This window comes from Sander lucioperca, chromosome 2 (assembly GCF_008315115.2).
Source record: "Sander lucioperca isolate FBNREF2018 chromosome 2, SLUC_FBN_1.2, whole genome shotgun sequence".
NCBI classification, from domain to species: domain Eukaryota; kingdom Metazoa; phylum Chordata; class Actinopteri; order Perciformes; family Percidae; genus Sander; species Sander lucioperca.
Window position 1 is genome coordinate 4,843,518 of NC_050174.1, and position 27,319 is coordinate 4,870,836.

Sequence of the window (27,319 nt, forward strand, 5' to 3'; positions counted from 1 at the left end):
AATCTAGAGACGCTCTTTCCTGAAAGGGCCCTGGGAGTGCTGGACCTGCCCGTCCCGTGACCTGCTGGGATGTATTTTACAGCCTAGTATGCAACCAATAACAATCACACTAAAGCAAAAATGACATACAGAATCTTAGTTTAAATTACTTTGAATAGTTTCACTATTTCATTTCTTTCTCATGCTCTGTATCTTAACCTCTCCCTCATTGCAATCCCCTTTTTTTCTCCTCTTTCTATCTGTACTCTTTTTTTTTTTAAACCACATCCATTCCTATATCCTATGTCTCTGGTTCTCACTGTCTCTCCAACTCTCATATCATGCTGTCTGTACAGTTGGCAGCGTTATCTCCCTCTCTCCTTGTAGATACAAAGGAATTTTAATCCTCAAACATTGCCAACAAATACAGGAACCTCCAATCGATAAACTGCGATCTTTGCTGTTCGCCTCTCCTCTTCTCTCATCTCATGCTTTTTCTCTGTCCCTGACATTTATGTATTCAAGCCTGTACTGTCTTTTCAAAATCCAAATATTCATTCCACTTCTTCCTTTCTCTTTTTTTCCCTCCTGCCCACCTCCTTCCCTGTAGCTTTTCTTCTTTTCCTCTCTCTACGCATGCCAATTGTTATCGATTTTAAACTGTTTCCAACTGGGGCTCGATAAACTGTGGCTGATAGCTGCCACTATTTCGTGCATCTTTGAAACCTCAACATTTATACATCAAAATTCCACAAGAATATAGTGTTTTAACCTACAATTTTACTTTCTGCAGTGAGGAAAAGCCTCTAGCAGCATCCTTGTCATCATGCATATTCAAAGTGCAATGAACATGTTGCAATACAAGTGTAACCCACACTCTCTCTGCAGGTACCTTTCCTACACACCCTTGGTCTCTGCCATACACAGTCTCTGGTCACTGCATTGTGTTTTTGTTTGTGTGGTTTCTTGTGCAGGGAATAAAACACTTGGCACTGGGTTGAGACTGAGTAGCGCATTGTCTTGGCAAAAAGAAATCCTGGACTCTGCTCTGCTCTATTCCACAGTGGACACTTTGGCATTTTGAAAAAGAATTCAGATAATATTATCCATCTTTCTTTGGAAAGATGAAAACTGGAGAGGATGTAACCTCTTGTAATTACAAAATTGTATTTAATTAGAACAGCACTCTTGGTTTATGGTAAAAGTAAAGTAAAACAAAAACACAAAAACAAATTTCTGGAATTTCAGAACTTACAAGTAGTTCTACCCCCCCCAAAAAAAAAAAAAAAAAAAAAACAGAGGCTTGCTTTTACTTTAAGACCACGATCAAGAGCAGGTGTGGGGAAAACAACAGCTAATGAATAACCAGTTAGGTCAGCCGATTGGTCACTTCTATCAATAAGGCTCATGGCGTCAGAGAGCGCTGATACTATAATACTAAACAATACACCGTATTTTAACCTAGCTCACAGGCAAGTGTATAATAAAATGAGAATGTAGCAGCATATGCTCACCCACATATATACAGTATATAACCGAAAACCTTAATAAGCATGAAACATCAACATATCAGGTGGATTTATACTTTTAGCTCTGATAGTTCAACCCTATTATCAGACAACAACATGGATATTGGACGGTTCTGTAAAATTACATTCAATGAAATTTTTTTTTAATTTTTTTAATTCTTGCTTAGACTATCAGCACATTGCAACTATTGTTATGGTTAAAGTTAGGGAAATAGTATGGTTATGGCAAATAAAAGATGGTCAAGGTACTGTATGGTTAAAGCAAGGCAAGGCATTTGTTTGGCATTGGCTTTATTTATATAGCACATTTCAGCAACAGGGCAATTCAAAGTGCTTTACATAAAACATTAAAGAGCAGTTAAAAACAATTAAAAAATTAAAAACAAATAGAATATGAGAATAAAAGTTACAGTGCAGTATAAGAAATGAACAATTATTTAAAGAAAGGCAGCATCAAAAAGAAAGGTCTTCCACTTTGATTTAAAGCACTTACTAACCAATAACTAACTATGAAAAACATCAGTCGCAACTTTACAATAGCCATCCAGATAAAGTTTATAGATGGTTTACAAACCAACTAGTAACCCTTGACAAAGTCTATGTAATGTTTATAGATGTTTTAAAAATGGTTTCTTACAAGGTTTACAAACATTTTTTAATCATTACCCGATACCTAATATAGTATATAAGGGATATAATGTGTGTAACAATAAACTGTTAATTTACAGCACTAATAATAATTAGTAAACATTATTAATTATAATTTCATTTTGTTAGTGAAATGACTGTTTGCTGACAGTTAAATGACAATTAACTAAAGATTAACTAACTATCAATTTACCATCTATTAATGGTGGTTATTATAAAGTGTTACCAAGAAAACATATCAAATTGCAGTTATATGTCTAAAGCCTGAATGTAGAAAGCTGACCTCGCTGAACAATTACCTGTGGATAATCCTTCAGGAGAGCAATTAACCCCCAGTTGCTCTACTGGAGCTGCTACGTGGTGAGCAGTCAAAGGCTGTGGCTGTACTGGGCAGGTCCCAGCTGTGAACATGTGTAATTGGATAAATGTGAAGTGCAGTGCTGCTGAAAATGCTCATTCAAGCATTGCAGGATAAATCAAAATTAGAGTTAGAGTAGGGTGCGAGACACTCATTTATTAGCTTGTTAACTTCTGTCAACTTGTGTTAAATGATTAAGTAAAATACATTTTGCATTTCGAGTCCATCGGGCAGCCTTCTGAGGGAAACCCATACTTCACACGATTGTCTGTTTTTCTTCCTCACTCACTCTCATCTCAAAGTAAACACAAAACACCCATAAAACAGATGAAACACAAAAGACAACAACAAGGCAGACACACATTGTCTCACTATCTTTCTCTGACTCAGTATCCCCCTCTCACAACTACACTCGGAAAGAAAAACAGCGCCGGGGAGTGATGGATGAGGAGAGAGGCTGTGTGGGTGTGGCTGAAATGAAACTAATGACAGAAAGACAAGCGAGTGAGAAAACAAGTGGGAGACAAGAGAGAGCAGCAGAGATGTGGAGATACAGAAAAAACAAAGACAAGGAGAGGCAGAGATGAATAGAAACAGGCAGACATAGAAGAATATATGACAGCAAAACATAAGAAATAGATGCAGCTTCTGATGTTTGTTCCTTAAGTGCAGCCTGAAGCCAATTTACTTAACTACAGCTGAGTTATTGGAGCCATTCTGCTGCTACACTGGTAGTGTTTTGAGGTGTTTATGCTTGTAGTCCAGTGTAATTAATGTATTACTAAAGAGGAAGTTCTGGCGTAAGTGTCTTGGCCCATGCAGGAAACATGGCATTGATCCATAAAATGAAATCCTTAATACTTAGGTTTAGGTAAGATTGTTTTTTGCAAAATCAATGTGCTTTAATGCTGAGCTCTTGTTGTTTATTGCAATGTATTGTGGTGACGTAATTGACTTTACATGGAGTCACTGGTTTCATCTTGACTCCACATCTCATTGTTCTCAGAGTGAGAGATCATGATACAGCTTGAGCCCTAATGACTGATTAACTGGTTAAAAGCTGCTTTCATAACAGCATCTTATATAAACGATTAATATCCTTCCATGCATTTAGAAGTGTGCTGAAATTAGCAGACTAAATACGACTCAATTTAAAAGGATAATGAGTAGTTCAGGTATAATATGTCACCTGAAAAGCTCTTCATGGAGTGAGTATGTGATGGTAGTGGGGGTTGTCCCAAATGTTTTCCAGATAGCCTGGAGAAAACTGTTATGGAATTAATCCATTTCTACCCACAAACAGACACACACACGTGCGAACACACACACACACACACACACACACACACACACACACAGTCTGTGATTCAGGCTTTAATTACCTCTCATAGGAACATCAGATGGCAAACAGTTCTTAAACAGCCAGCTGGGAGAGGGAAAATGAGACAGAAAAAGGGATAGAGCAAGATAATCAGTTGAAAGGGACAAAGAAAGAAAGAAAGAAAGAAAGAAAGAAAGAAAGAAAGAAAGAAAGAAAGAAAGATGGAAAGAAAGAAAGAAAGAAAGAAAAGCTCTGAAGACATTGATAGGTGATGGTAAAAAGGACAAATTGGGTTGGTGTGAGGGATGGTAAATAAATGAGAAGGAATAAAAGTTAAAATAGTGAGCAAACAGAGGGAAGAAAATACAGAATATGTTATGTAGGGCAGGAGACAGAGGAGGGAAGAGGGGAGGTAGATATGGAGGGATCCTCCTCTCCTCCAGCGATGAGCAGAGAAAGAACAGATGTCCAACAGAGAAGAGAGGGGAAAGAATATCACAAGACAGAAAAGGGAGGCAGTGAACTAAAGATGGAGAGGGTAAACAAGGGAAAAGAGGTGAAAGGTGAAATTCGATAGATTGTTTTAATCATTGGCAACAACTTGTATTTTCACAGGCTTTATCCACTGTTTGTAGTTCTTTCTTGGCTCAACACTTAAAATAAAAAGAAAGAGTACACAATGACTAAGGGCATTTTCACACCTGTAGTTCGTTTGCTTTGGTCCGAATCAGTTGGTGAGTTAGTAAACTTGGAGCGATTTGCCCTCGGTCGGTTTGGTTTGGTTTGGTTTCACACCTGGAAAAATCCAAGTGTACCAAAATGCGTCATTACAAATCAGGCAAGAACGTCCAGCCCTCTTATTAGTCGGATATGTCTGGGGGCGGGAACAAGAAAGTAAATACAGGAAGAAGGTCCTGTGTTCTGGTCTAGTGGTCAAACCAGCTCATTTCATTAAAATTATCAGACATTGTTTCGCAAGAGATGTTACTACATCTGCTCTGGTCACCGAGACTTCACTCTGCTGTGCCAGCATCTGTCTCCAATTTTGGAGGCAGCTGGTTTGACCACGGAGATACGAGTGACGGACGGCAAGCTTGACTACAGTCTATTTCTGTGATAGAAACACTGCAAGCTGCTACAGCTTGCTGCTCTGCTGCATCGCAGATTGCTAAACACACCTGACTACAGGAGACATTAGCTCAGACTTGCGGAGTACATATAGTTTTTGCGGTTCGAGTACGGATCATGTTCTCACCACAAACGAACCGCTCCAGAGTTCGACTGAAAGCGTACCGAGACCACCTCTTCAAGCAGGTCTCGGTACGCTTGTTTGGTCCGCTTTTAGTGCGCACCAGAGTTTGATTGCCGCGTTCTCACCTGCCCAAACGAACCGCACCAGCGGGGCAAACGAACTCTAGTTCGATTCAACGAACTAAAGGCTGTCGGTGTGAAAACGCCCTAAGAGAGAGGAGATTGGACAAAAAGTGAGATCAGACCGTAGTGCCACAGGCGTCTGTTCTCCTGCAGAGCACCACTTACAGGCTAATCCCTCAGCGGTCTATCTATATGTATGTCAGATTTACAGCTATTACCAGGATGGAAGGGCGAGCAGGAAGACCTTCTTTAAAGTGGAGGGCCTCGGTTCAAACCCACCTGCCTGGCTGAGATCTCTCACTAAATCCTTATCAGCTGTTACTACAGCTGATCCTGACCTCGAAAGGAAAAGAGAGAATCATTTTCCTTATGGAGATCAGCAAAGTAAGTGTGACAATATTGTAATTAGAGCCATGTTCTGTCTTTCAACTGCAGAGAAAACAAGATGGCGAAGCACTTCACCATGGCAGACAGTTAACACTTACATAGCTCAGTTTTATACGACCTGCCTATTCTTTAAATTCACTGGCATACACTATAGCCTAATGTTAGTAGAAACTTTATATTCCCATGTGGCAGATTTGGGGTTAAAGGTTTGATTTAAAAATACATATGAAAAAATGTACACAGATAGAATGATACAGTATATGCACATGTAAATATATATATATATATATATATATATATATATATATATATATATATATATATTAGTATGGCTTGCAGAACTGATTACTTTCGCCGTTTTTTTATAATCTTTTTTCAGGTGCCCAGTCCTCAACAGGTCGCCAAGAAGTTAATTTTGAACACTGGATGAAGTTAATCCTTAACAGCACAGCTGACCAAATAAATATTAAGCAAATGTTGATTTTTTTTTTTCCATTTTTTTTTTCACCACTGCTTTACATTGATTTCCTGTTTTAGTAAGCTTTTCTATTAAATCAATCGATTGAACAAATAAAGAGCCAGACAAAAAGAGTAAAAGAAGAAGAAAACAGAAAGACATACATGTATTATACAACACTGTTGCTCAGTCTGGATGTCATGAAAATGCATTTAGAGTTCTTGTGTTTCATCTCATTTTAATAAATAAATAAATAATGATGTGGATATGTATAACAATTATATCCACATCACATACAATTTCTGCTATGGGTTTCTATTTTATGGTAATTTATCTCTTGTATAAGTTAAATAACTTGACATTTTTCTTTCTTGATTAGTCTGTTTCCATTAGCCTATAAATAGTAAAGTGATATTTGTCTCAGGGAATGTCCAAAGTGCAGTAAATAGAAGAATACAGACAGGAACAATGGTAGAGAGAGAATCACAAAGAAAGAGAAAGAGAGTGTTGCTACTGTTACAGATAGAAGGGAAATGGTAGAAGGATGGCGGGGGGAGAGAAAGGTAGAACAGTAGAGTGATAGAGAGGTGGAGGTGGGAGTCCTTATCAGAAAAAAGCAGGCACCTTTATCTTCCAGCCCCACAGACACACACACACACACACACACACACACACACACACAGACAGACAGACAGACAGACAGACAGACAGACAGACAGACACACACACACACACACACACACACACACACACACTCTTCTGTCAGACATAACATCCACAGACACACACACGTAATGGTGACTCCATCCAACACTGTGTGTCACAGTAACCTTCCCCTACGTGACAACATACACACACATGCACACACTTACAGGTTAGCGACAGGCGCCATTTACACACAGACAGCCATGCTCCCCTCCAGCTGCCATGGCAATGAATACCATTAGCATCTAATAAAATGTCAGGGGGCATGCCCAAGTAACTCATCACACACATACACTTGCGTACACAGACACACATAGTCAGAAATGTCAGAGGCCCATGCCCAGTAACGTATCGGATGGAGAGAGACGGCAAATGCCAGCTGTTTCTCAAAATGGCAGCTAACAGCTGTGTGGGCTATAACGCTGTGATGGTGGACTGATACTGCAAGACACACAGACAGTATATCTGTTCGAGCCGGTGTAGCATTGCATATTTAGCTCAATAATTCATCAACATATTTAATATGGTACAAAAATTAAAATACTATGAGGTTGGTAGCCCCTACATTGCAGAAAATCTGCTTTATTGCCTTACAGCACCAATTATTTTTGCGTGAGCTCAGCCAAAGCTTTAATATGACTTCACGTCATCACTTTCAGTACATAAATCTGTATCATTAAAGCCACCGTGAATATTTGTCCGCGAAGTAATGCAAGGGAAAGGTGCTTGAGGTAGATTGTTTTTGTTTTTGCTTCATTGCTTGGTTGTGGCGAACTAAGGTCACAATGACAAGAGCACTGCATGACAAAATCCAGTCCCTCATTCATACTGTATCAATTAGGCCACTGGGGTTGCAAACAAAAAGGGTTCTGGCAAAAAAAAAGACAAAAGAAAATCAGGATCTTCCTGCCTTAAAGTCAAACTTGGCTACTTGGCTATGTGACAATGGCTCATCAAATATGTGCAAGGGCATATTCCATGTACTAACTCTGTAGCCTGCATGGCATAATACTTCTGTTTAGCAATGAATCTTCACAAAGGGAGTGTAAGAGCCAATTACTGCCCTTGGTATAAATAGGAACCAATCTTTGATTCCGCCGGTGCAACCCGGAAGCATATACAGTTTTGCATGCACACACGCACACCAACACCACAACACTACAAAGGCATACATACAAGCAGTGATTTGTCTGGAAACCCAACTAAGATCTCATGGAAATAAATGGAACCAGTGGTTTTAACTGCAAATATGACTTGGACTTTCATTGATCAAAAAGGTAAAAAAGTGCATCAATTACTCTACCCGTGGAACAGCACCTCAGGGGCTTAAAGCTTGGGCTTAGCCTCTACAGGGAGGATAAAATGATTGTTGCTGTGATACATTTTCGGTCCTAAAAACCAATGCCATGTTATCATAAACCACTGCTCAGTGTTCAAGCATCGCTTTAATTAACTTACAACTCTAAATTACTCAAACTCTAGCCACACAACACCAAAACCATTTTTTTTGCCATGTTTCAGTATGAACACCCACTTACACATTAGTCCAAAATATCCCACAGGTGTTTAATTGGGTCAGGTTTAGATCCAGTGAAGCAAAGGTCATGGTATATTATTTACATTATTTTCATTCTCAAACCATTCAATGGTTCCCTTGTGCCCTGTATAGAAGCATCTACATTTGTCAGGTTTCTGCATTCCTTGAATTTCCTTGTCACCCATCTGTATGATGTTTATACAGTCTATGGTTGTTACATAGTGTTTACAGTCTAAAGATCCATCACTTTTGATTTGACAATGAGTACAAAATTATACATACAAAAACAAAGGTCATCATCATCAGGGGTTCTGTTAACTAACTGTTAACATTTCATAAACTGATTATGTAGACTACTGCAGAATGGCTATGCATTTGCAGTCTTTGTTATTAGTGTTTTTTCTGTACATGTAGGCTGGAACTGTTTTCCATTTCATGTTTCATCTTCTTCCTTTGCACTTCTCAGACACGATAATGATGAGTTCTAGTTACCAAACTATTATTTGGGAAAGAAACAGCTAAAAAGTGAGAAGAAAGGTTTTCAATTATTCTTGCGGACAGAGCTTAAACGCAGCAGTAGCTTAGCAGGCATGCGAGAGAGAAAAAATGTAAAGTCTGACAATTGCTTTGTCTGTGATCAGTCATAGTCACCTTTTGAAAACTGCATTTATGCACAATTTGAAAATAAATTATGTTGTTGTCGAGATGCAGTCCAAAGAGGAGCTTCATTATAAATTAACTCCTCATGAGTCCCCGAAAACTCCGCAGCCATCTGTCAACAGAGGGGGGAAACTTTTCTCTCATTCATCAGCCGGACGAACGGATAGATAGAGGGATGAAAGTTGTGTGATCCCTGGCCAAGCCTTTTTCCATCCGCCCTCCAACCCCCTACGCAGAAATCTCAGCAGCAGCCTCTGGCAACACTCGCCCAGGGTCACAGGGACAAAGTCAGGGGTAGAGGAGAGAGAGAGAGAGCCAGAGCCAGAGCGTGAGCGTCAGTGTGAGTGTGTGTACTGGTAGGAGAGAGCGTGCGCGATGGGGAGGTGTTTGTGTTAAAGGCATAAGGGGTTTAAGATAAGGTATAAAAAGTTGTGTATGATGACTATTGACTTTGTGTGTGTACAAAGCACAGGGGGACTTCTACAACTCCTGTAGCTCTGTGTGTGTGTGTGTGTGTGTGTGTGTGTGTGTGTGTGTGTGTGTGTGTGTGTGTGTGTGTGTGTGTGTGTGTGTGTGTGTGTCTGTGTGTGTGTGTGATAGAGATTGCTGCTGACTGTGCCACAACTCAGCAGGCTGGGCAACATCAACGATAAATAATCGCCTCTGAACCACTGCACTAATGAGCCAAAGACACATACACACACACACACACACACACACACACACACACACACACAAACTCAGCAACTCACTCTCTCAAACACACATATCGTGCTATCTTACACACTATGGTCCTCAAAAGTGGTTTATTCCTTGACCTACTATAGGACGGAAAGACTGATTACATTAAAACGCAGCCATCAGTATCAGATGACACACACACACACACACACACACACACACACACACCACATTTGTTCACTCAGACGTCTAAAACTTTCCTGCACACAAGCAGAAGACACCACTCACAGAACAGTATATACAGTATCTATACCCGCAGTAGACCACTGCATGTGTGTTGGCTGTAGCAAGTGATCCATCAGGAACCCCGTTGCCACATAGAGGTCAAACCCATCAACCCCGGAGACCGTTGCCAGGACGATACACACTTCAGCCAAGAACCAATCACAACAAGTCTCTCATGCTTCACAGCACACCATAGCTCATTCCAGTACAGGACAGGACTTGTGTTCAATTCTATAGAAAAAGTGAAAGTTTCAGTCCAACCTCATAAACGACAGTGCTGCAGAGCAGATTGAGTGTCATGCAGCCCCTGCATGTTGCCTCACATATTCCAACCATGTTAATGTCATTTATCTATACTTTGTGTTTAGTGCCTCTTAGAAAATGTTACCATACTAACATGCTAAACTAGGATAGTGAAGATGGTAAATAGTATATCTAAACAAAATTAGCATTTAGCCTAAAGCATTCCTATGCCTCACAGAGCCGCTAGCATGGCTGCAGGCTGTAGAGGGAACAATGACAAAATCCACAAAAGAAAAGCATTTTAACACAGAAAACAAACAAAAAATAAAAATGGATGTTTTCACCATTTCTCACTTGTTGGGTACTCGTCTCTGCTCCACCAATAAGCATTTCCACAAGGCACAGGATTACAAAAATGTGATCACAATTTAAAAGATGTACAGAACTTCCCCTTTTGGAATCTGGGTAAGCTGTCAACCAGAAACAATTTCTTTGTACTAGGATGATTGTGTGTACCTTTGCACAAACTGACCCATCACACGAGATGAGATAAGCAGTAAATTGGCTGAAACGTAAACACAAAGTACAAAACATTGACATTTCTTCTCTTCCCCTGATCTGTCCTGTTTCCAGCTCCCATCCCTCTCTTTATCATTCATCCCCTCATCCACTGTTTTTCTAAACGGCTGCTCCCAACACATCCTACATTGCACAGTAATCTTGTTCAACTCTTTGTTGTTGTGCAATCCCTGTTACCTTCGTCTCTAAACCTCTCTCCTTCCCCTCTCCTCTCCCTTCTCCCTGCCTTTCGATAAACATTTGTCAGTGCAACGGGAGTGTCTCAGGTAAAGATATGCAGATTAACTAACTTGTTTGCATAACGAGCACTTATTTGCCCGTCTAATTACGGTGGCATGCCAAGACCGTCCCAGAGCTGCCCTCTGGGTTCATTAGTGGGGTTCGTTAGGGGGTTTGTTAACGGGCAGCTAATCGCTTCCTCCCTCTTTAACAAATAGTGGCGCCTCAGACTCCTGAAAAGACTCCCACTAAGCACACAGTGATGTTGGTTTAAAGACACACAGAGGTGTTGGTGAGCAAACACATTACACACTCACACAAACACACCACATCCTTCCCAACACATTCACAGACGAACATGCACGGTTAGTACTCAAAGTAAAAAAGAGCAGGTCAATGTATTGAAGACATTTCCTTCACACACTACAAGTTTGTTCAAGGAAAAAACACACATACACGCAAACGCACACACTGTGAAGAAGGACTTTGAATTCAAAGACGGTGGTTGATGTATTTAAAAGAGCAAATACAACACAAACACACACAGAAGGTCTACAAGGCCTTGATAGTTGAAGGTGGCTGTCAATTTAAACAGGAAGGCTATCCAGGCACTCCAATATAAGAAAAGATAATAACGGGGGAGGAAATATTAAAAAGCCTTCATTGTAGTGGCTGAATCATTATGAAAGCCAACATGTTTCAACCACAGTAGGTCTTTGTCAGGGCTTTTCACATTGGCACTCTTGTATAGGTTTTAACATAGCCTACAGACAAAGGGAAAAAAGGTTTTTGGGTTTGTAAGCTCTGTCTGTATACTTGTTGGAATGTCTCTTGATCACAAATACGTTGTAGGCGTTGGAGGTGGTGGGGGTAAAAATAATCCGCTCTGAGCAGCTGGGTAGTGCGAGGTACTTTTCCTAAAGAGAGTGGTATGTAATGGCCATCAATGTATTAACAACAATTCTTAACCACAAAATACACTAAAGCTGGATTTGTTTACCCTGGAGATCAGTCAAGATATTCAATCTTACAAATAATTTCTTTACTTTATTTCTAAAAAGGAAGACATCAGCCCAGACCCAAACCGCTAGAGCAAAGTGTGGGACTGTACTTCTTCAGTTTAAAATGACTGGCAAGGTGCTTTATTCTTTACTCTTGAAAAACTAGGCTGTATGGTATAAGTAATCTGCATTAAATAATGTCAATACATTAACTAAATTTGAAAAGTGATATGGGATTATTGTTAAGAAGTTATTACTTTCTATATACACACACCATTTGGCATGGCTCTGAAATAAGAAAGAAGACAACTAAACTAAATCTGTTACTTTACTTTTAATGAAATTGATGCTGTTCACACATGACTACAGGCACAATCTCAGCAGTATCACTGCTGACACTCATCCAGTGCCTCATTTTCCAAAGTTTGTTAAAATCATTGTGTTATGCAACACATATGCATTAGAGGTGTGAATCTTCACTGATCTCCCGATTCGATTACGATTATCATGTCAGCGATTCGATTCGATATCTCGATGCATCACAATGCATCACGATGCGTCAAATACATTTTTCTATTAAAGCCATATAGGATATTTAATTCATAGCTTTTCAAGCTTCAAAAACAAAAACATTCAGTGCTCTAATACTAAATAAATTGGATACATAAAACTACAGCACTGAGCACATGGCACTTCCTGAATGTGCAAAACATAACAGAATATGTAAACAGAAAGGTTGTTAGGCATACATTAAATTGTAAACAGAAATAATCGATAATGGCCCGGCCGATTATCGATGCAGCATCGTCCATGTCCATGATTCGATGCATCGAATATTTGATTAATTATAACACCTCTAATATGCATACAGTACATACAGGCAATGCTGCATTTCACTTTAGTCAATCTGATTATAAAAAGATCAATTCTCCAATTTTAGTTAAAGTCTGATCACACTGAACAGATGAAACAAACAAACAAACAAAAGGGATAACAATGGAAAAGGCAGAAAACTTAAAGACTGGGAGAAAAAAGAAACAGGTAAATGAGTGAAATGTTTAGCGAATACACTTAAAGTAAAAATAAATATAAAAAAATAAAGTGAGTATGAAATTTAAAGAGCTGAATATCCAATCCTGCAGCATGAAAGACGTTGCTCAAATCGTCCTCAATCGTCCAGGGAGGTACGTTTGTCTAACATGAACATCAATGACGTTGATCAATTCATTAGATCTGAATACATTTATGAGAACTGCGTGTGGATCATGTGAACATTCACATCGTTACTGATATTCATGTAAGGCATTGCAGAGGCAGAAATAATAAGACCATTACTCACAACAAATAGGAAAAGGTCAAATTTGTGGTTCAAGTTCTCTCCACAAATGCTGAACAAGACAGTCTATGAGATTGTGTGGTAATCACTGAGCACAGTCTCTTTCAATGAGTCACTGTCTGTAATCACCAGGCTGCCACAGTGATCTACAACAGATGCAGCTTTAGTTGTCCATTTCTTAAGCAGAGTCTGACGCCAAATCTCAATGTCCTCGTCAGTCATTCCAGTGCAGTTTCTTTCAGCCACTTCTCAGGCAATTTGTGCCTCTCCAAGAACATGTAGTGCATTCTATCAAACAGTCCTTTAATTCACCAAGAAATACTAAGAGAAAGTTCAACTGCTCTATGGATGTTCTAAATACAGTGTGTTTTTGTACAGGAAATCTTATGTACTTCAGGTTGAAAAATCCTTTTTATAGATTATCTCTCAGCCTCTAAAAACAGCTATACAATCCTTTCTCGTGTCTTCAAGTTCTAGTTTAACTTTTCTTGTGCACGATCAAGCCTGTAATTAGCACTGGTCTGCTACTGTCAAATCATTTGACTGCTTTAAGCGAGACAGTCAAACCCAAGATGATTACGGTTTCAAAAAGGAAAACATTTCAAAGGTCCATGTGGACGAGTTATTGCCAGTATTTGAATTCAATTACTTATTGCGTCTACTACAGCATCTCGGCCTCCCCCTCCCTGGCCTCCTGGGAGGCCTCAGGGATTGATGCCCAAAATCCTTACACCGTCTTCCTTTGATGGGCAGAGCGCAGCCGAGTGTAGCATGTTAAACATTATGTAGATGGAGTCCTGAAGCCACTGGGAGCTTTGTAAATAGTGGAAATCTCTACTGTGATGCTGGCCTACAGGCTAAGATCAACACAGAATAAAATGTTAAATCTCTCGCTGTCCATAACCTTCGCTCCCCAGCTTTTTCCTTGACCAAATACCCGTCCCTCTCATTCTTTTGTTTTCTGAATCTGTTCATTTTGTTCTTTTCTCACTGTTCTGTCTTTTCCTTCTCTTGGCCTATAATGTGTTATTTGCCTCTCCCTCCTTCCTTCGCTACCTTTTTTCTCCTTCTGTTTTGCTCTCTCTCTCTCTCATCTGTTTCCAATCTTCCCCTCTTCCCTTTGCTGCCCAAAGTCTCATTTCACACTGCTACTTTTTCATCCTCTTTTCATCTCTCTCTCTCTCTCTCACTCTCTCCATCCCATTTTTTCACAGCGCCCAGATCGTGGCCTGGTCTGGCCTTTTAATGTCTTCCTCAGCAACTCTCTCTTCTTAACGGTTTCCAATCTCTCTCGCCTGCTCGCTCTCAGACTGTATCTAATGCCATCAAGTGTTTGCAGCTGTCCTAAACCAAATATTTGAAGCCCATTGCCCCTGAACTACATTCCCACAAGCACAAATAAGGAACTGAATACAAAATAAAATTATATATATATATATATATATATATATAACAACATACAACAACAAACATACACCTATGAAAATATTTCTGCATGCACATACATGAACATGATTGATGTGTTGAACCAGCACATTACAGACTACACTTCCATCCAAAGAACAGTCTGGTGGGCCTGTGATTGCAACAGTGAGCTTCTCTAAGCCAAAAAGGGCTCCGGGGAAGGAACGTACACATCTACCTATCCAGCAACCTTTTTAATCTATGTTGCCATACTTTTGTTTAATTTTATCTTTGATTCACTTTGTGGCTCTTTCAGACCTCCTTTGCACTTTTCTCTTAGACCCTCATTAGTTTGGTTTCCATGGATGTCCTACCAATTTTTAAACAGGCTTCAAATACATAGACATTCAACGCCCTTAAAATAACTTGCATGAAATGCAGTCATGTTCATCCAAAATAAACACCGGTGCATGTTTGGATGCTCTGTTTAGCACTGATGCTGACCTGATGGCTGATATTTCTGCTCTTGTACTTTATATGCCTTTTTAATGTTTAGCCTACTTTATTCCGTTTTTTTCGCAGTTTGACATTCTACAACTTTGTCTAACAACTACAGTATATACAACGTTTGGTGTAAGAAACTACAATTGCAGAAGCAGGTCAAAGAGTCCTTTTTTTCCCCCCAATAGTTTTTCTAATGATGAAAGATGTCAACGAAAAGACAAATTAAGGTCAGCTAGTCATCAGAAGATTACTCTGACTTTGGCCTGTGTTATTTTGGCTTTTGTAGCCCGTCACATTCAGCTGGCAGTGTTAGGGCCATTGCACAGCAGCAGCGACTCAGCCTTCTATGTTAGGGTTGTCTTTTCTTTAGTGATACTTTTGTTATTTGCCTCAGTTATGAATGAGCCTCATATCAACCCGGATGGAGGTTTATTCTAAATGATCGCTGCCTCACCTCACTTCTTTTGTTTACCGTTCTTCCAGTGGATTCAATCAAGAAACTGGACTCCTGGCACAATATAAAGGTAACTTATTATATCCCTTCATAGGCCCAAAGCTGACAAGACAGATAACAAACCAGGCTACAACAATGAAACCCAAAGAAAAAAATAAATCTTTCATTCACTAGATATGATCGGGAAACCCAATAAATAAAACATTTGTCTTTTTGCTTACTGTGACTATTTACAGACAAAGAAGTCAAAATAGTGTGTTTCCAAATTAAACCTTTATGCACAAGCACAAAAATACATTGTACAAGACATTCTCAACACTGGTCAATACATGCGCACATGCTTGCATACATGGTCTCACACATACAAGCACAGTTGAAGGCATTTTGCTCCCTTCATCTCCCAAGGACACGAGTCAAAAGACACACAGGCTAATTGATTTCTTTGCACGTTTAAAGTCAATGCCATGCTCCACTATAACACAACTATCTTGCATTCTCTCTCTCTCTCTCTCTCTCTCACTCTCTCTCTCTCTCTCTCTCTCTCTCTCTCTTTCCTCTTTTGGGCCGCGTGCGCTTTCAGGTTTGAAATCAATTTGGCTGGGATGAAAGTTTTCAATTTCATTAGCTTGATCAAATGGAGAGCTGTTAACAGGCGGCGGTAATAGAAAATCATTTAGGCCGAGCAGCTCACACACTCTCAAAAGGACTGCTTAAGAGCTGCTCAGAGAGAGAGATGGAGATGGAGAGGGGGGGAGAAAAAGAAGATGGCAGGTGGGAAAATATTGATGGGAGATGGTGAGAGAAAAAATGGGGGCGAGAAAAGGGTTCAGAATGGAGGAAGAAAATGACAAGGAGAGAAAAATTGCATTTTTGCGAAAGGAAAAGAAAGATAGGGAGATGAAGTCTAAGACATGATGGCAGGGGGGTAAAGTGATGGAGTAAGGATGGCAAGAAGTAGAGAAAAGTAACAGGGACAGAAAATGCTCTTCAAGAGAGAAAGTAAAAAAAAAGAAGACACATTAATTTGTCTTTTCCTCTTGTGTGCCTGCTAAGCACCGGCCCATTAAACCCCCTCTTATTGCTCCTCAGATGTTTGTCAGAGAAAAATTGTGTTGTGATGAAAGAACATAAGTAAACAATTAGCCATCAAAAGACTCAGCTGGGCAGCAGATTGTCAGCTTAATATTACCACTTTGATGAGGAAAAACAAATAGCAAATCAGTCATAGATTAATACACGAAAAAAGAAAGAGGCGAAGATGAAATTTGAAAAAAAGAGAGAAGAGACTCTGAAAGAATGATGGATTAACTGATTGGATAGTGGAAGGCAATTTCACTGTCAGTGTTAAAGGTTAAAGTACGAACACAAAAACCTGGCTTAAAAAAGGGCGGCACCGTCCATAATGTGTCCATAGCACCAATAATTGAAAACTGTTATCTACATTAACTGCATGATCAGATATCTACTCCGATTATTACTCTACTTATTGCTACTCTGCTTAAGCTTTGATCTGATGGTTCCCAACTTGAGTAATAGTTTTGCAGTTTTTAAACTGTATTTTTTAACGTGTGTTATTAGTGTTAGTAGTGTTATTGCGTGAGAGAGGGCAATATGGCACTATTAATAAATTCTTCCCTATCACAAGTATTCTTAAGTCACGGATATACTAGGCTAAATCACTGTACAGTACATTTTCTGGAAAAAAAATCATTGAGAAGCTGTTTATGGATGAAATAAGAAATATCTTTTTTGGCAAATCCAGCACATAAAATAGCTAAAAAAAAGAAACAAAAACAAGGTATTTATACAAAACTCATAAAAGCAGCTCATTAATTGCACTATTGCTCACAATGGTCTAATACTCCCAGATACAGTAATAGGAAAAATACCACACCATAAAAAGTATGGTAAAATCCAGTCCAGTCAAGCTAAGCAATAGTCGTAGTTTTGCCTTTAGACTCTTTCATAGTGACACACACACACACATTACAGCACATCATACCGATAAATTACATTCAATCACAATTCAACAAGAAAAATTAAAGCTAATGTTAATCCATTGTTAGTCTCCTCTGAGTCATTGTCACACACACACACACACACACACACACACACACACACACACACACACACACCAGCAAAGTGAGGCTAATGCAGGGGGAAATGTATTGCTGATTAGCTCAACCTTAAACCCCTAGACATGACTCCTAGACCTACAGTAGCAGTCAAACACAAAATTAGTCTGGCTATTCATGCTAATCTGAGGAGAAATGACTTTCTCATTAGCAAGACCCTTAAACCTCTCGACAGGCTTTTGAATCCCAGCCGTCTCATGGTCACAGAGTATACAGAGAAATGCAGGCTCAGACACACACAGGCTTGTGAAGAGGAAGTTAGACTATTCACAAGTATTCAGACTAATCAGTTGAGTTTTAGTCACTGCCTCTAGATTCTATTAATAGCAGGGATGTAAACAGCAGACCAGAATACACTAATGCGGATAAAAAAGTCAACAAATAAACATACAGAACAGATGCCTAACAGATGTAAAAAGTGCAAAATAATCAATGCAATATCCTCATAAAATTAAGTGAATAAAATAGAGTGAAGATATGACTGTGCCACTCTCCCTCCAAATCTCCACCCTCAAATCTTAAACCTGTGCACTTTCCTTGAAGCTATAGTGCGTTGTTTCTGTCGCCCCCATGAGGAATTCTAAGTAATGACAACAACACTGTCGGCGCATCTACATGACGCAAGCCTTTCCGTGATTGCGCACGACCCCTACCCAGCCCCCCACAAACAGCGTTCAGCCTTTCCGCTGATTTAGTCCAATGGCCACTGGCGGAATTGCAAAGAAAAGCCCCTCTGCGACATAGAAAGCATTTTCCCCATAGGCTACAATTGTAAAAGAGACACCTGTAAAACTGCTGCCAGGAGACACCTCGAACTGCAAACAAGGTCGGTTATGACTCTTTCTATTCTGAATTTCTAATCAATGGACTTTTCATATTTGAAACGGTTAAAAACATGTCACGTCACCACAACGTAAAGTCTATGAGCCGAGCGGGAACTCGCAGGTGGGGCCAGTGGGACAAACACTACTGCGCACAGTCAGTGGTCACATATCACGGTTTTTGGTGGATGCGCGACTGAGCAACTCTCATAGGAATGAACGGGGCTCTGCCACCAACGTTGCATCCAGGTCTTACAAAACATCCATGCCCCTAACCCTCCTCCACACAGTTGCTAGTAGCTTTAACCTGTCAAATTGATGGAACACCGAGGATTAAAAAAACATGACAGACTCTTCAGAAGAGGTAATTATCTTGTAACTGTATGTCCTCTTCGTCTCCACTGCTGTTGTTGTTTCTCAGCGGTGACGTAAAACACATCACTCGAGCTGCTGCGCACGAATGCCGGTGGACTACGCCATTTTGTAAACATAGCCATACTGAGAAATACAGAGAGTTGTGTGGAGCTGGCTTAATTAGTTTTGTATCAACTCATTTGGCAATGGCTTGAATGTAACGGACATTCTCTAATATAAAATAGTTGCGCACTATAGCTTTAAAAGGACCCTCAAATGATTAGATTATTTCTATATCTCATAAAACTTTATCTTAACTGTTAGCACTGAATGCTTGACCTCAACCCTTACACTGAACCAAACTTTAACCTTAAAGGTCTCAGCATGCTTCAAATGCATCACTGGTCAGATTGTCAGGTGTTTAGACGATTGCGAGGTACACAATAGAAACATGCCATTTGTGTTAGAAAGTAATCTACCAGGAATGTGCGCTAGCATTTATTTGATTGGCCAGCACATCACATTAGGCTCGTTCAAGATGAGCCAGGTCTGCGCAGAATCCGGCGATCGCCGCCCAACGCATGCCGGTTAGATTTGTGTCCGACTTGATCCCGACTTGCTCTGACGTCATGCACACGTGGGCAACGATAACCTCACGAGATCAAGGCAGCCGCAGTTCTGAGACGCAGGCAGCGCAGTTGCTTTTCAACGACTGCAAGACCCAGGCGGACCCAGGGCATGCTGGGAAACGCCGGCCTCTCAGCTGATCTAACAGCTGATTGGTTCAGAATCGACTCAACATGACGTTTTATGTAAACTTTTTATTGATTTTGAATTGGAGGGATTTTAACTGCTATTTGTCTGATTAAAGGCTTATTCTGTACAAACCACATGTTGTGTGGCTGATAGTTACGTTTAGAAGTCAGAGAGACTAAATCCATTCAGATTACGGATCATCTACAGTGTGTTGTTAATTAAAATCAGCAACAGATCGCATGTAGAGCATTTTGAGAGCTACTCTGTCATAATTAAAACAACTGGAGACTGTGTACAAGCTGATATACGGGTCTGATAACATTTTATTAAATCGGAATCGCACCACAGTGTTTCTGTGACTTCCTGTTCAGCCTGAAGGCTGCTGGAATCGGCTGGAAACTGTCTGACTTGACAGTGGATTTTTGTCACCGCCCCCTGCTGCTGCTGCCTGCTCTCGTCCACTTTACAGGCGAGGCGCAGTTCATCTCGAACGAGCCTAGAGCCATCGCGTTGCAGCAAAAGTTGAGCCAGGTTCAACTTTTTGGACGGATGGGTCGTGTTCTACTGCCGGAGCCTCTGCATTGGCACCCTCTCTACACCGACAAACTGGATCCATTCAAAAGAATGTAAGACTGTCCACAAGTGTGTGTTGTTATCACCATGTGTATGATGCATTGCAACCACCAAGACACGCAAAAGACTCACAAAAAGAGAGAGTTCTTGCACAGAGATCAGGGAGGCAGGCAGCGATACATCCAGGAGGAGGCTTTGATGGCAGGCTTTCCGCTTCACCTTCAAGTGTGGCTGTTTGAAACCGGTATAAACACGATTGCCTTTAGACGAGTTCGGAGGACGCAGCATATGACAGATCTTTTGAAGCAGACTGAACCCTTAATTCCTAATTTAGTCCCAACTCTAAATAAATCCTTTTAAGAATTGACGAGTGGCCAATCTGACCTCACTTTATCAAATGTCCTCTAACTGATCTCTGTCTGTCTAATATGATACTAACAATGGTATCAAACACAAACACACTTGAATTCACGGTTCCTGACAGTACAATATCTAGAAACTAATATTCTGTACATTTAAATGGATAAAATGTGTCCATTAAATGAAATACTTAGCCTTACAAAGCCATGACATACATGCCAATAAGAATTATTAACATTATTGTTTTTTACAACAGAGAGCTGAAGAATGAATTAATTGATGCATACACAAATAAAAGCATGAAAGAAAAACTAGTTTTGAGTTCATATTGAGTTTATGAGTCAACTTTCTTTACTAATGTCACAATATTACCAAATTCCCTAGAAAATAGGAAATTATTTTACCTATAACCTTATAATTTGAGTTAGATTCAGGCATTTTACTAACATTTTACTAACCCTTAGCAACAATATTGTGAGTATGATTACACATTGTGGCTCCCTAATAATACATTCTGTTGCGTCTGTCATGTGTACACCAGAAACAGAAAATGTACAGTATGTCTGTGTTTACGCGTGCGAGTGTGAGTGAGTGTGTGCGTCAGCGTAAATATGTCCAGGCTCTGAAGCAAACAGTATCCTTCTAGATGAGATTTACTGATATAGAAGGAAGGGACACAGAGAATGAATACACTCTCAAGGGAAGAGAAAATCTCTCTCTCTTCAATCTCTTCAATCTCTCCATCTCCATCGCTTCCTCCGCCTCTATGTGATGACAAGAAGAGTTGGTCTCCTTATGACGATAAGAGACGATTCTTTTCCCTATCATCCAGCTCCTTCAGTCTGTTTGCGCATGTCTGTGCGTTTTGAGTGGTCTTGTGTATGCGGCTGTGCATACACTCTCTCTAACCATCAAGTGGCATGGGAAACCAACTCATTCTATGGAGAAATAATTTAGGTTTTTATTGTAAGGTGCAGAAATAACGAGGAAAAACTGAATGTAGCATATACACAAATATTTCAGCTGTGTTCCAGCTGTATACCAGTATATACACTAAGACTATATGCTTTCTTTTCACACTGGAAAAATGACAGGATGAAGAACGCTTATAAATGCCAGCTGGCAAAAATCTATCTATTTTTTTGCATGGTGTTGGACATTAGTGGCCTACTGTAATGAAAGCGATAGCCGCAGCTGATAGAAGGTGAAGAAATTGTGGTGCATGACGGCTCTGCTGGCAACTCAGAAAACAAAACAATGAATTAATAAAACCTTAAAAAACACATTTACCGGGGGTATGTGTAAACGTTTTGTATTTGAAATTCTCAGTTTGAGTCATATTAGGCACTACATGGGAAGGAGGCATTTCATTGGTTCTTTCCAAGCAGACCGCGAGGCAGTGATTGGTGGGCATTTTTACAGGATTACAGCAGCTACAGATGGCTAATCTTTTTCGTTCCTTTTTCAGAGCCCATGAGTTATTTATGCTGCTGGGGTGTAAAGACCATTTCAAACCATATATAAAAAAGTGTATATTGGAAAATGTTACCAACCCTGCCTTTAAGTACCTATATACTAACTGCCAAAACAGAGTGATATAGGGAATAATGTAGTATATCAGGCCAGTATACATGTATTGAATAAAATGGGATAACAGTGCAGCCTGATAGCACACCTATCCATTTCACCTACAGTATTGTAGCCTACTGATGGCCACAGAGCAGCAGCGTTTTTTATTAATTAATTTGTTAGATTCAGGAGCACCAACAATAGTTTTCGAAAGAGAGCAATATGTTTCTCTTCTTCTTTCCCAAACAGGCAATCTTGCAGTCACATCGAAATATCCATAACATACAAGATACACAAAAATCAATACTGGAAAAAGCGGTGAATTTCATGACTGAGGAAAAAGGAGGCAGGGAGTAAAGACTGACTCATGTCTACTTCTTCCAGTACACCACATTTGTTTTTCGGTGCCTCTGTGACCCACTCTGCTATGTCTCTCTGTGCTCTAACCTCTCAGTCACCAGTGATTGACACAGAGAAAGAAAGGAAAAAGGATCACACTGAAGGGGTATAATTTTCTAACACCATGGTGTTTAGCAGCCTCACACGCTCACTCCGTAATGCCCTCCCCAGAACTTCCCCCTTGCACTCAGGAGTAATTGTTAAAAGTTCCCATTTTCCATCTCAGAAATGTCCCTTGTCTGATTTAAAATCCTCTATTACTTCTTTGTCAGAGAATAAGCTCCCTTTGTCTGTTTCTCTGTGTGTGTGTGTGTGTGTGTGTGTGTGTGTGTGTGTGTGTGTGTGTGTGTGTGTGTGTGTGTGTGTGTTCACGCACATGTGCCCATACGAGTGTGTGCCTGAGTGAGTCAGTGAGCCAACAGTGAGACACAAAGAGAGAAAGCAGCATATAGAAAGGACAGGGTGAGGGACTACCATTGTGCGTCTGTGTGTGTGTCTCAGTGATTTTACATCAGTAATTATTAATGTTCTGTATTCCATGAGTAATGGTGCATAGTGCTGACATTCTGCTACAGGTTAGCAGTGTAGTGCAAAAGTGCTCAAGTACACAGGCAGAAGACACACACACACACACACACACACACACACACACACACACAATAGTGCAGTTTTTTTTTTCCAGCTTTTGACACAAAGTACAATCTTCGACATGGCTATTCCACACATTATTAAAAAAGGAAAACTCAAGCCATTAAAGTGAGCTTCAGAATGCCTCATTGTTTAGTAGCTCACTTTAAATCAGGAAAGTGCTCCATTTTTTAAACGTGGTGTTTTTCTGTGGCTGGAGTCAGAAATGGGAGTGGAGAATTCAATACACAATGCAAAATTGTAGTATAGTAAGTATTACTGGCCATCCTAACTACCTACTATATGCACTTTCAGACAAAAGGTGCAGACAGTCACGGGGCCAAAGCTCTTGTCTTTTGGATCTCATCCCATGTGAAGAAGAGGAGGAGAGAAGGTGTCAGGAGGAGAGGAGACGGCCACCACAGCGCCTCGGAGCTCACAACGCAGCGACTGTTCAGTGAGCCGTGAGTGACCGGAGCCGATTAAAACACACGCGCATTCAAGCGCGCGCACAGACACAGAATACACTCAGGGGAATGTGATACTAATGCTGAATGATCTATCATGTGTGTGGAAAACGGAGGCGTTACAGGCGCGCACTCAGAGGGCTCCAAACACAAAATATCTGCCAGCCTTCTTCAGCTTATGCTGCTTCTTATTTTTCGGTGTTTTCTTCTTCCCTGGGATAAGTGGGTGGTGGTGTTGCCCGAGCAGAATTCAGAATATCTCAGCCCCGTTTTAGTGTTTGGGAGAATGACAGTGAATCGCCATCTGCGCAGATAGTAGCCTACGCTCCGGATAATATTATCTCACAGCTTCAACTGAGCGTAAAAGACCGGCTATGTTTTTTTAAGTCACGCACCATAAGTCCAATTCATATGAAAGCCATTTTAAGAGTTATTAATGAAGTCAGTGCTTTACATATAGACCTAGGCGGACATATAGGTGGGATCTTGACCGCTCTATTCCTGTTTCTGTCTATGATGTGTGCATTTTGTAGACTAAGAAATACTCTTTTCACTTCTATTACGAGGCGAGTGGGGCTCCCTGTGCTAAGTTTTTATTTCAGTTCACTAATGCTTGAGTGGGGGGGGGGCGAGGAGACTGCCGATCTCCCTTCAGATCACCTCGTCCATGAGACGAGCGCAGAAGTGGTCGCAGCCAGTCCGACACCGGCTCGTTTTCTTTCCCAAATTCGAATACAACAACTTAAATAGTTTTTTGGTTTTTTTACATGACACACGCTGCCGTCAGGTCGGCTCAGTCCTCTCCGAGAACTCAAACGGGCACACGGGTCGGTCAGCAGCCGACTAACCGGGGTTCGGGTGTCTCAGAGGGCACCAGTTAGTGCGCATCTGACATTTGACGCTTCGGCTCAGTCAATTACTTATTATTCCACACACACGCACGGAAAGGAGGTGTCAAGGTGAATAAGTGCTAATCGATCGTCATTTGGCTAAAAAAAAGTAAACTTGCTTCATTTAAATTCCCAGAGTGTTAACATGTTGGTAGACATAACCTCCAGTCTGGGATCACTATATGGAAAACCTCTCATCATTTCGGGAAAGCGTCATGACTCCATGCAACTTGTTTGAGTTAAACACTGTTTAGTGACGGATACTGTCACGTTGATCAGGATGGAGATGTGGGTAAACTGAGTTTTGAGTTGAGTTTCCCTTCATCGACATACCTGTCTAACAGCACACATCTCCAAAGCGCATACTGACGCACCATTAAAGCCAAGGAAAACATACCAACAATTAGAATAGGCTGGATATGATGCACTAACCCATGGTGCCTACACAAGGTTAAAACAAAAAATGGAAACCCCCCCCAAAAAAAACTACTGATAGTGGGTGTGACATTCCAGATTTCCAGCCCCAAAAAAAATAAAACGACAACGTTTCAAACTGGTCGACAACAAGTTTTCGCGTGCATCTGCATCTCTTACCTTTCCACAGGAAAAGAAGAAGCACCGTCTTCCAGAGGTGGAATCCCACCAGCGCGCCTCGCCTTCTCCAGAGCGTGTCCATCCTTCCTCGGTAAAACTGTTCACAAAACGGACAAAGGACAGGGGGATCTTTTTTTTTTTTATAATCTCTTTTCTCTTCCCCCCAGACAGATCACTACCGTATCGGTGCCATCAATGATCTCAATTTGACCAAACTGCGCTCCCGCTGTGCTTGACGTAAGACACCGCGCACATTAGACTTGGAGTAAACTATAAATCCTTCTGGAGTCAGTGATTAAAAAGAAACCCGGTGCAGGCTGGCTTCTTGTTTAATTCTCCCCCCCAAAAAAAAGTCTGCGTTGTGTCTCATTCAAGACAGAGCCGAGGAATGAGCCCGTTTCCCCCCGTGGTGAGCTTTTTCCACCGGTGCGCTCTTCTGCTTCATTTATCCAATCGGGACAGCTAAAGCTGAGGAAACCTCAATGTCTCTCCCTTTATCACACTTTTCTTTCTTCCAAAGTTTAAAACGGACCAACAGAGTGGACGAAGAACTCATCCAACGAATTAAAAAGTCCACTCAATAGGCGGTTTTGAAACAACAAACCCCAAGAAAACTCTGTCACTTAAGGTTCATAAATAAAATCCAAATTCCGCTCGCCCGGCAGCAGCTCCGTCCGCTCTCCTTTTCCTTCCTCCCTCTGTCTATCCTCCTCTTGCTGTGCGTGTTGTGTGTGCGTCTGGGTTCAACTTGAGAGCCTGTATACACTCGTCGGCGGGATGGAGGGAGGAGAGGAGAGGACAGAAGAGGAGGAGGTCTGTCGTTTCCACCAGCCGGCAGAGGAGGAAGAGGAGGAGGGCCAGCGGAGACTGTGGGGCTGAGGGCGGGATTTGGGGATTTTAGTGACAGATAGCAGCCAATGGATGGTGTATGAATTTATTTAGGCTAATTTCATTTCTTTCAACATTTAAGATGTCTTTATATGGTTAAGTCCTTACTATGCGTTTTTTCTTTTCTTTTATCCATTCATTTCATTTTGGAGGGGGCACAAAACATCAGTGGCCTACCCACAGCAGAGGGACTGTTAAAATGTGTATTTTCAAAATTAATGAACGAGTGAAAAGCTAAAATACACCAACATAAAAGGCTATGTCATATGCATTCAAAGCCAACAATTGAAAGAGGAAATCCATCTGTGGAGAAGAAAAAGGTTAAAGGGATGTCCCTGCGCACTGCAGCTTTTGATGACTTTTGAGGACTAAAGCATACGTTTAAAGTAAGATATCCCGTAAGAAAGGCCTATTTGCTTTATGTGTGTTGGAGTCAGTATGTGTGTGTGCGTGTGTTGTTTCTCCTTTTAAAGCCCCTCTGTATTATTCATATAAAGACACACGCTACACCTGTTCACTCTGTAATCGATAGACGCCACCTTCGCACGAGCTCTCATGTACGCGCACACCACATCCGCTTCCAGTGATGTGTGACAGCTTGTACACTGCAAAATGTGATACACAGGGCACCTTGTAATAAAACTCATTCACTTTCTATTGATAGGACGTGTGTGTGTGTGTGTGTGTGTGTGTGTGTGTGTGTGTGTGTGTGTGTGTGTGTGTGTGAGTGTGAGTGAGAGAGAGAGAGGGTGAACAAGCCAGAAGAGAGAGAACATTAAGGTCTTCTTTGAGTCCGAGACGATATTTCATGAGGCAGCGTGCCTGGTTCCCTTTGTCAGCTAAATGTGTAAAAGCTAAAGAGATGACATTGTGACTTATTGAATTGCAAATCAGTCCGTCGGCGGAGGAATGGGAGGATTTCCGGAGACGGAGATACGTGAGCCTCGCTGCCTGCCTGCCTGTCTGTCAGACCCCACGGCCTCTACAAGAGGATAAGAAGGAGCGACAGCCCCCCCTAGTGTCACATTTACAGAAGAGACACTAAGTTGTGGCAATTACAGAAGACCCTCTGTACATTCATCCTTTATAATACATGTGTCCTATATATGTCCTTAAATTAGCAGTATATGTGATTGTCATTGATGAAGGCCCGTAGCTTGGTCCATCCATCTTCTTCCACTTATCCGGTAACGGGTCGCGGGGGTAGCAGCTCCAGCAGGGGACC

At 40.9% G+C, this 27,319-nt stretch overlaps 1 protein-coding gene across 1 annotated transcript in view; it reads right to left on the bottom strand.

Moving 5' to 3' along the window:
* The window catches only part of si:dkey-215k6.1 (transmembrane protein 132C), a 267,170-nt gene extending 241,117 nt beyond the window's left edge, over window positions 1-26,053 (bottom strand). Inside the window, exon 1 of the mRNA XM_031305397.2 lies at window positions 25,207-26,053. Within this exon, the coding sequence (XP_031161257.1) occupies window positions 25,207-25,288 (82 nt within the window). The 5' untranslated portion in view covers window positions 25,289-26,053. The remainder of the gene's footprint in view (window positions 1-25,206) is intronic.
* Between the last annotated feature and the right edge of the window lie 1,266 nt (window positions 26,054-27,319).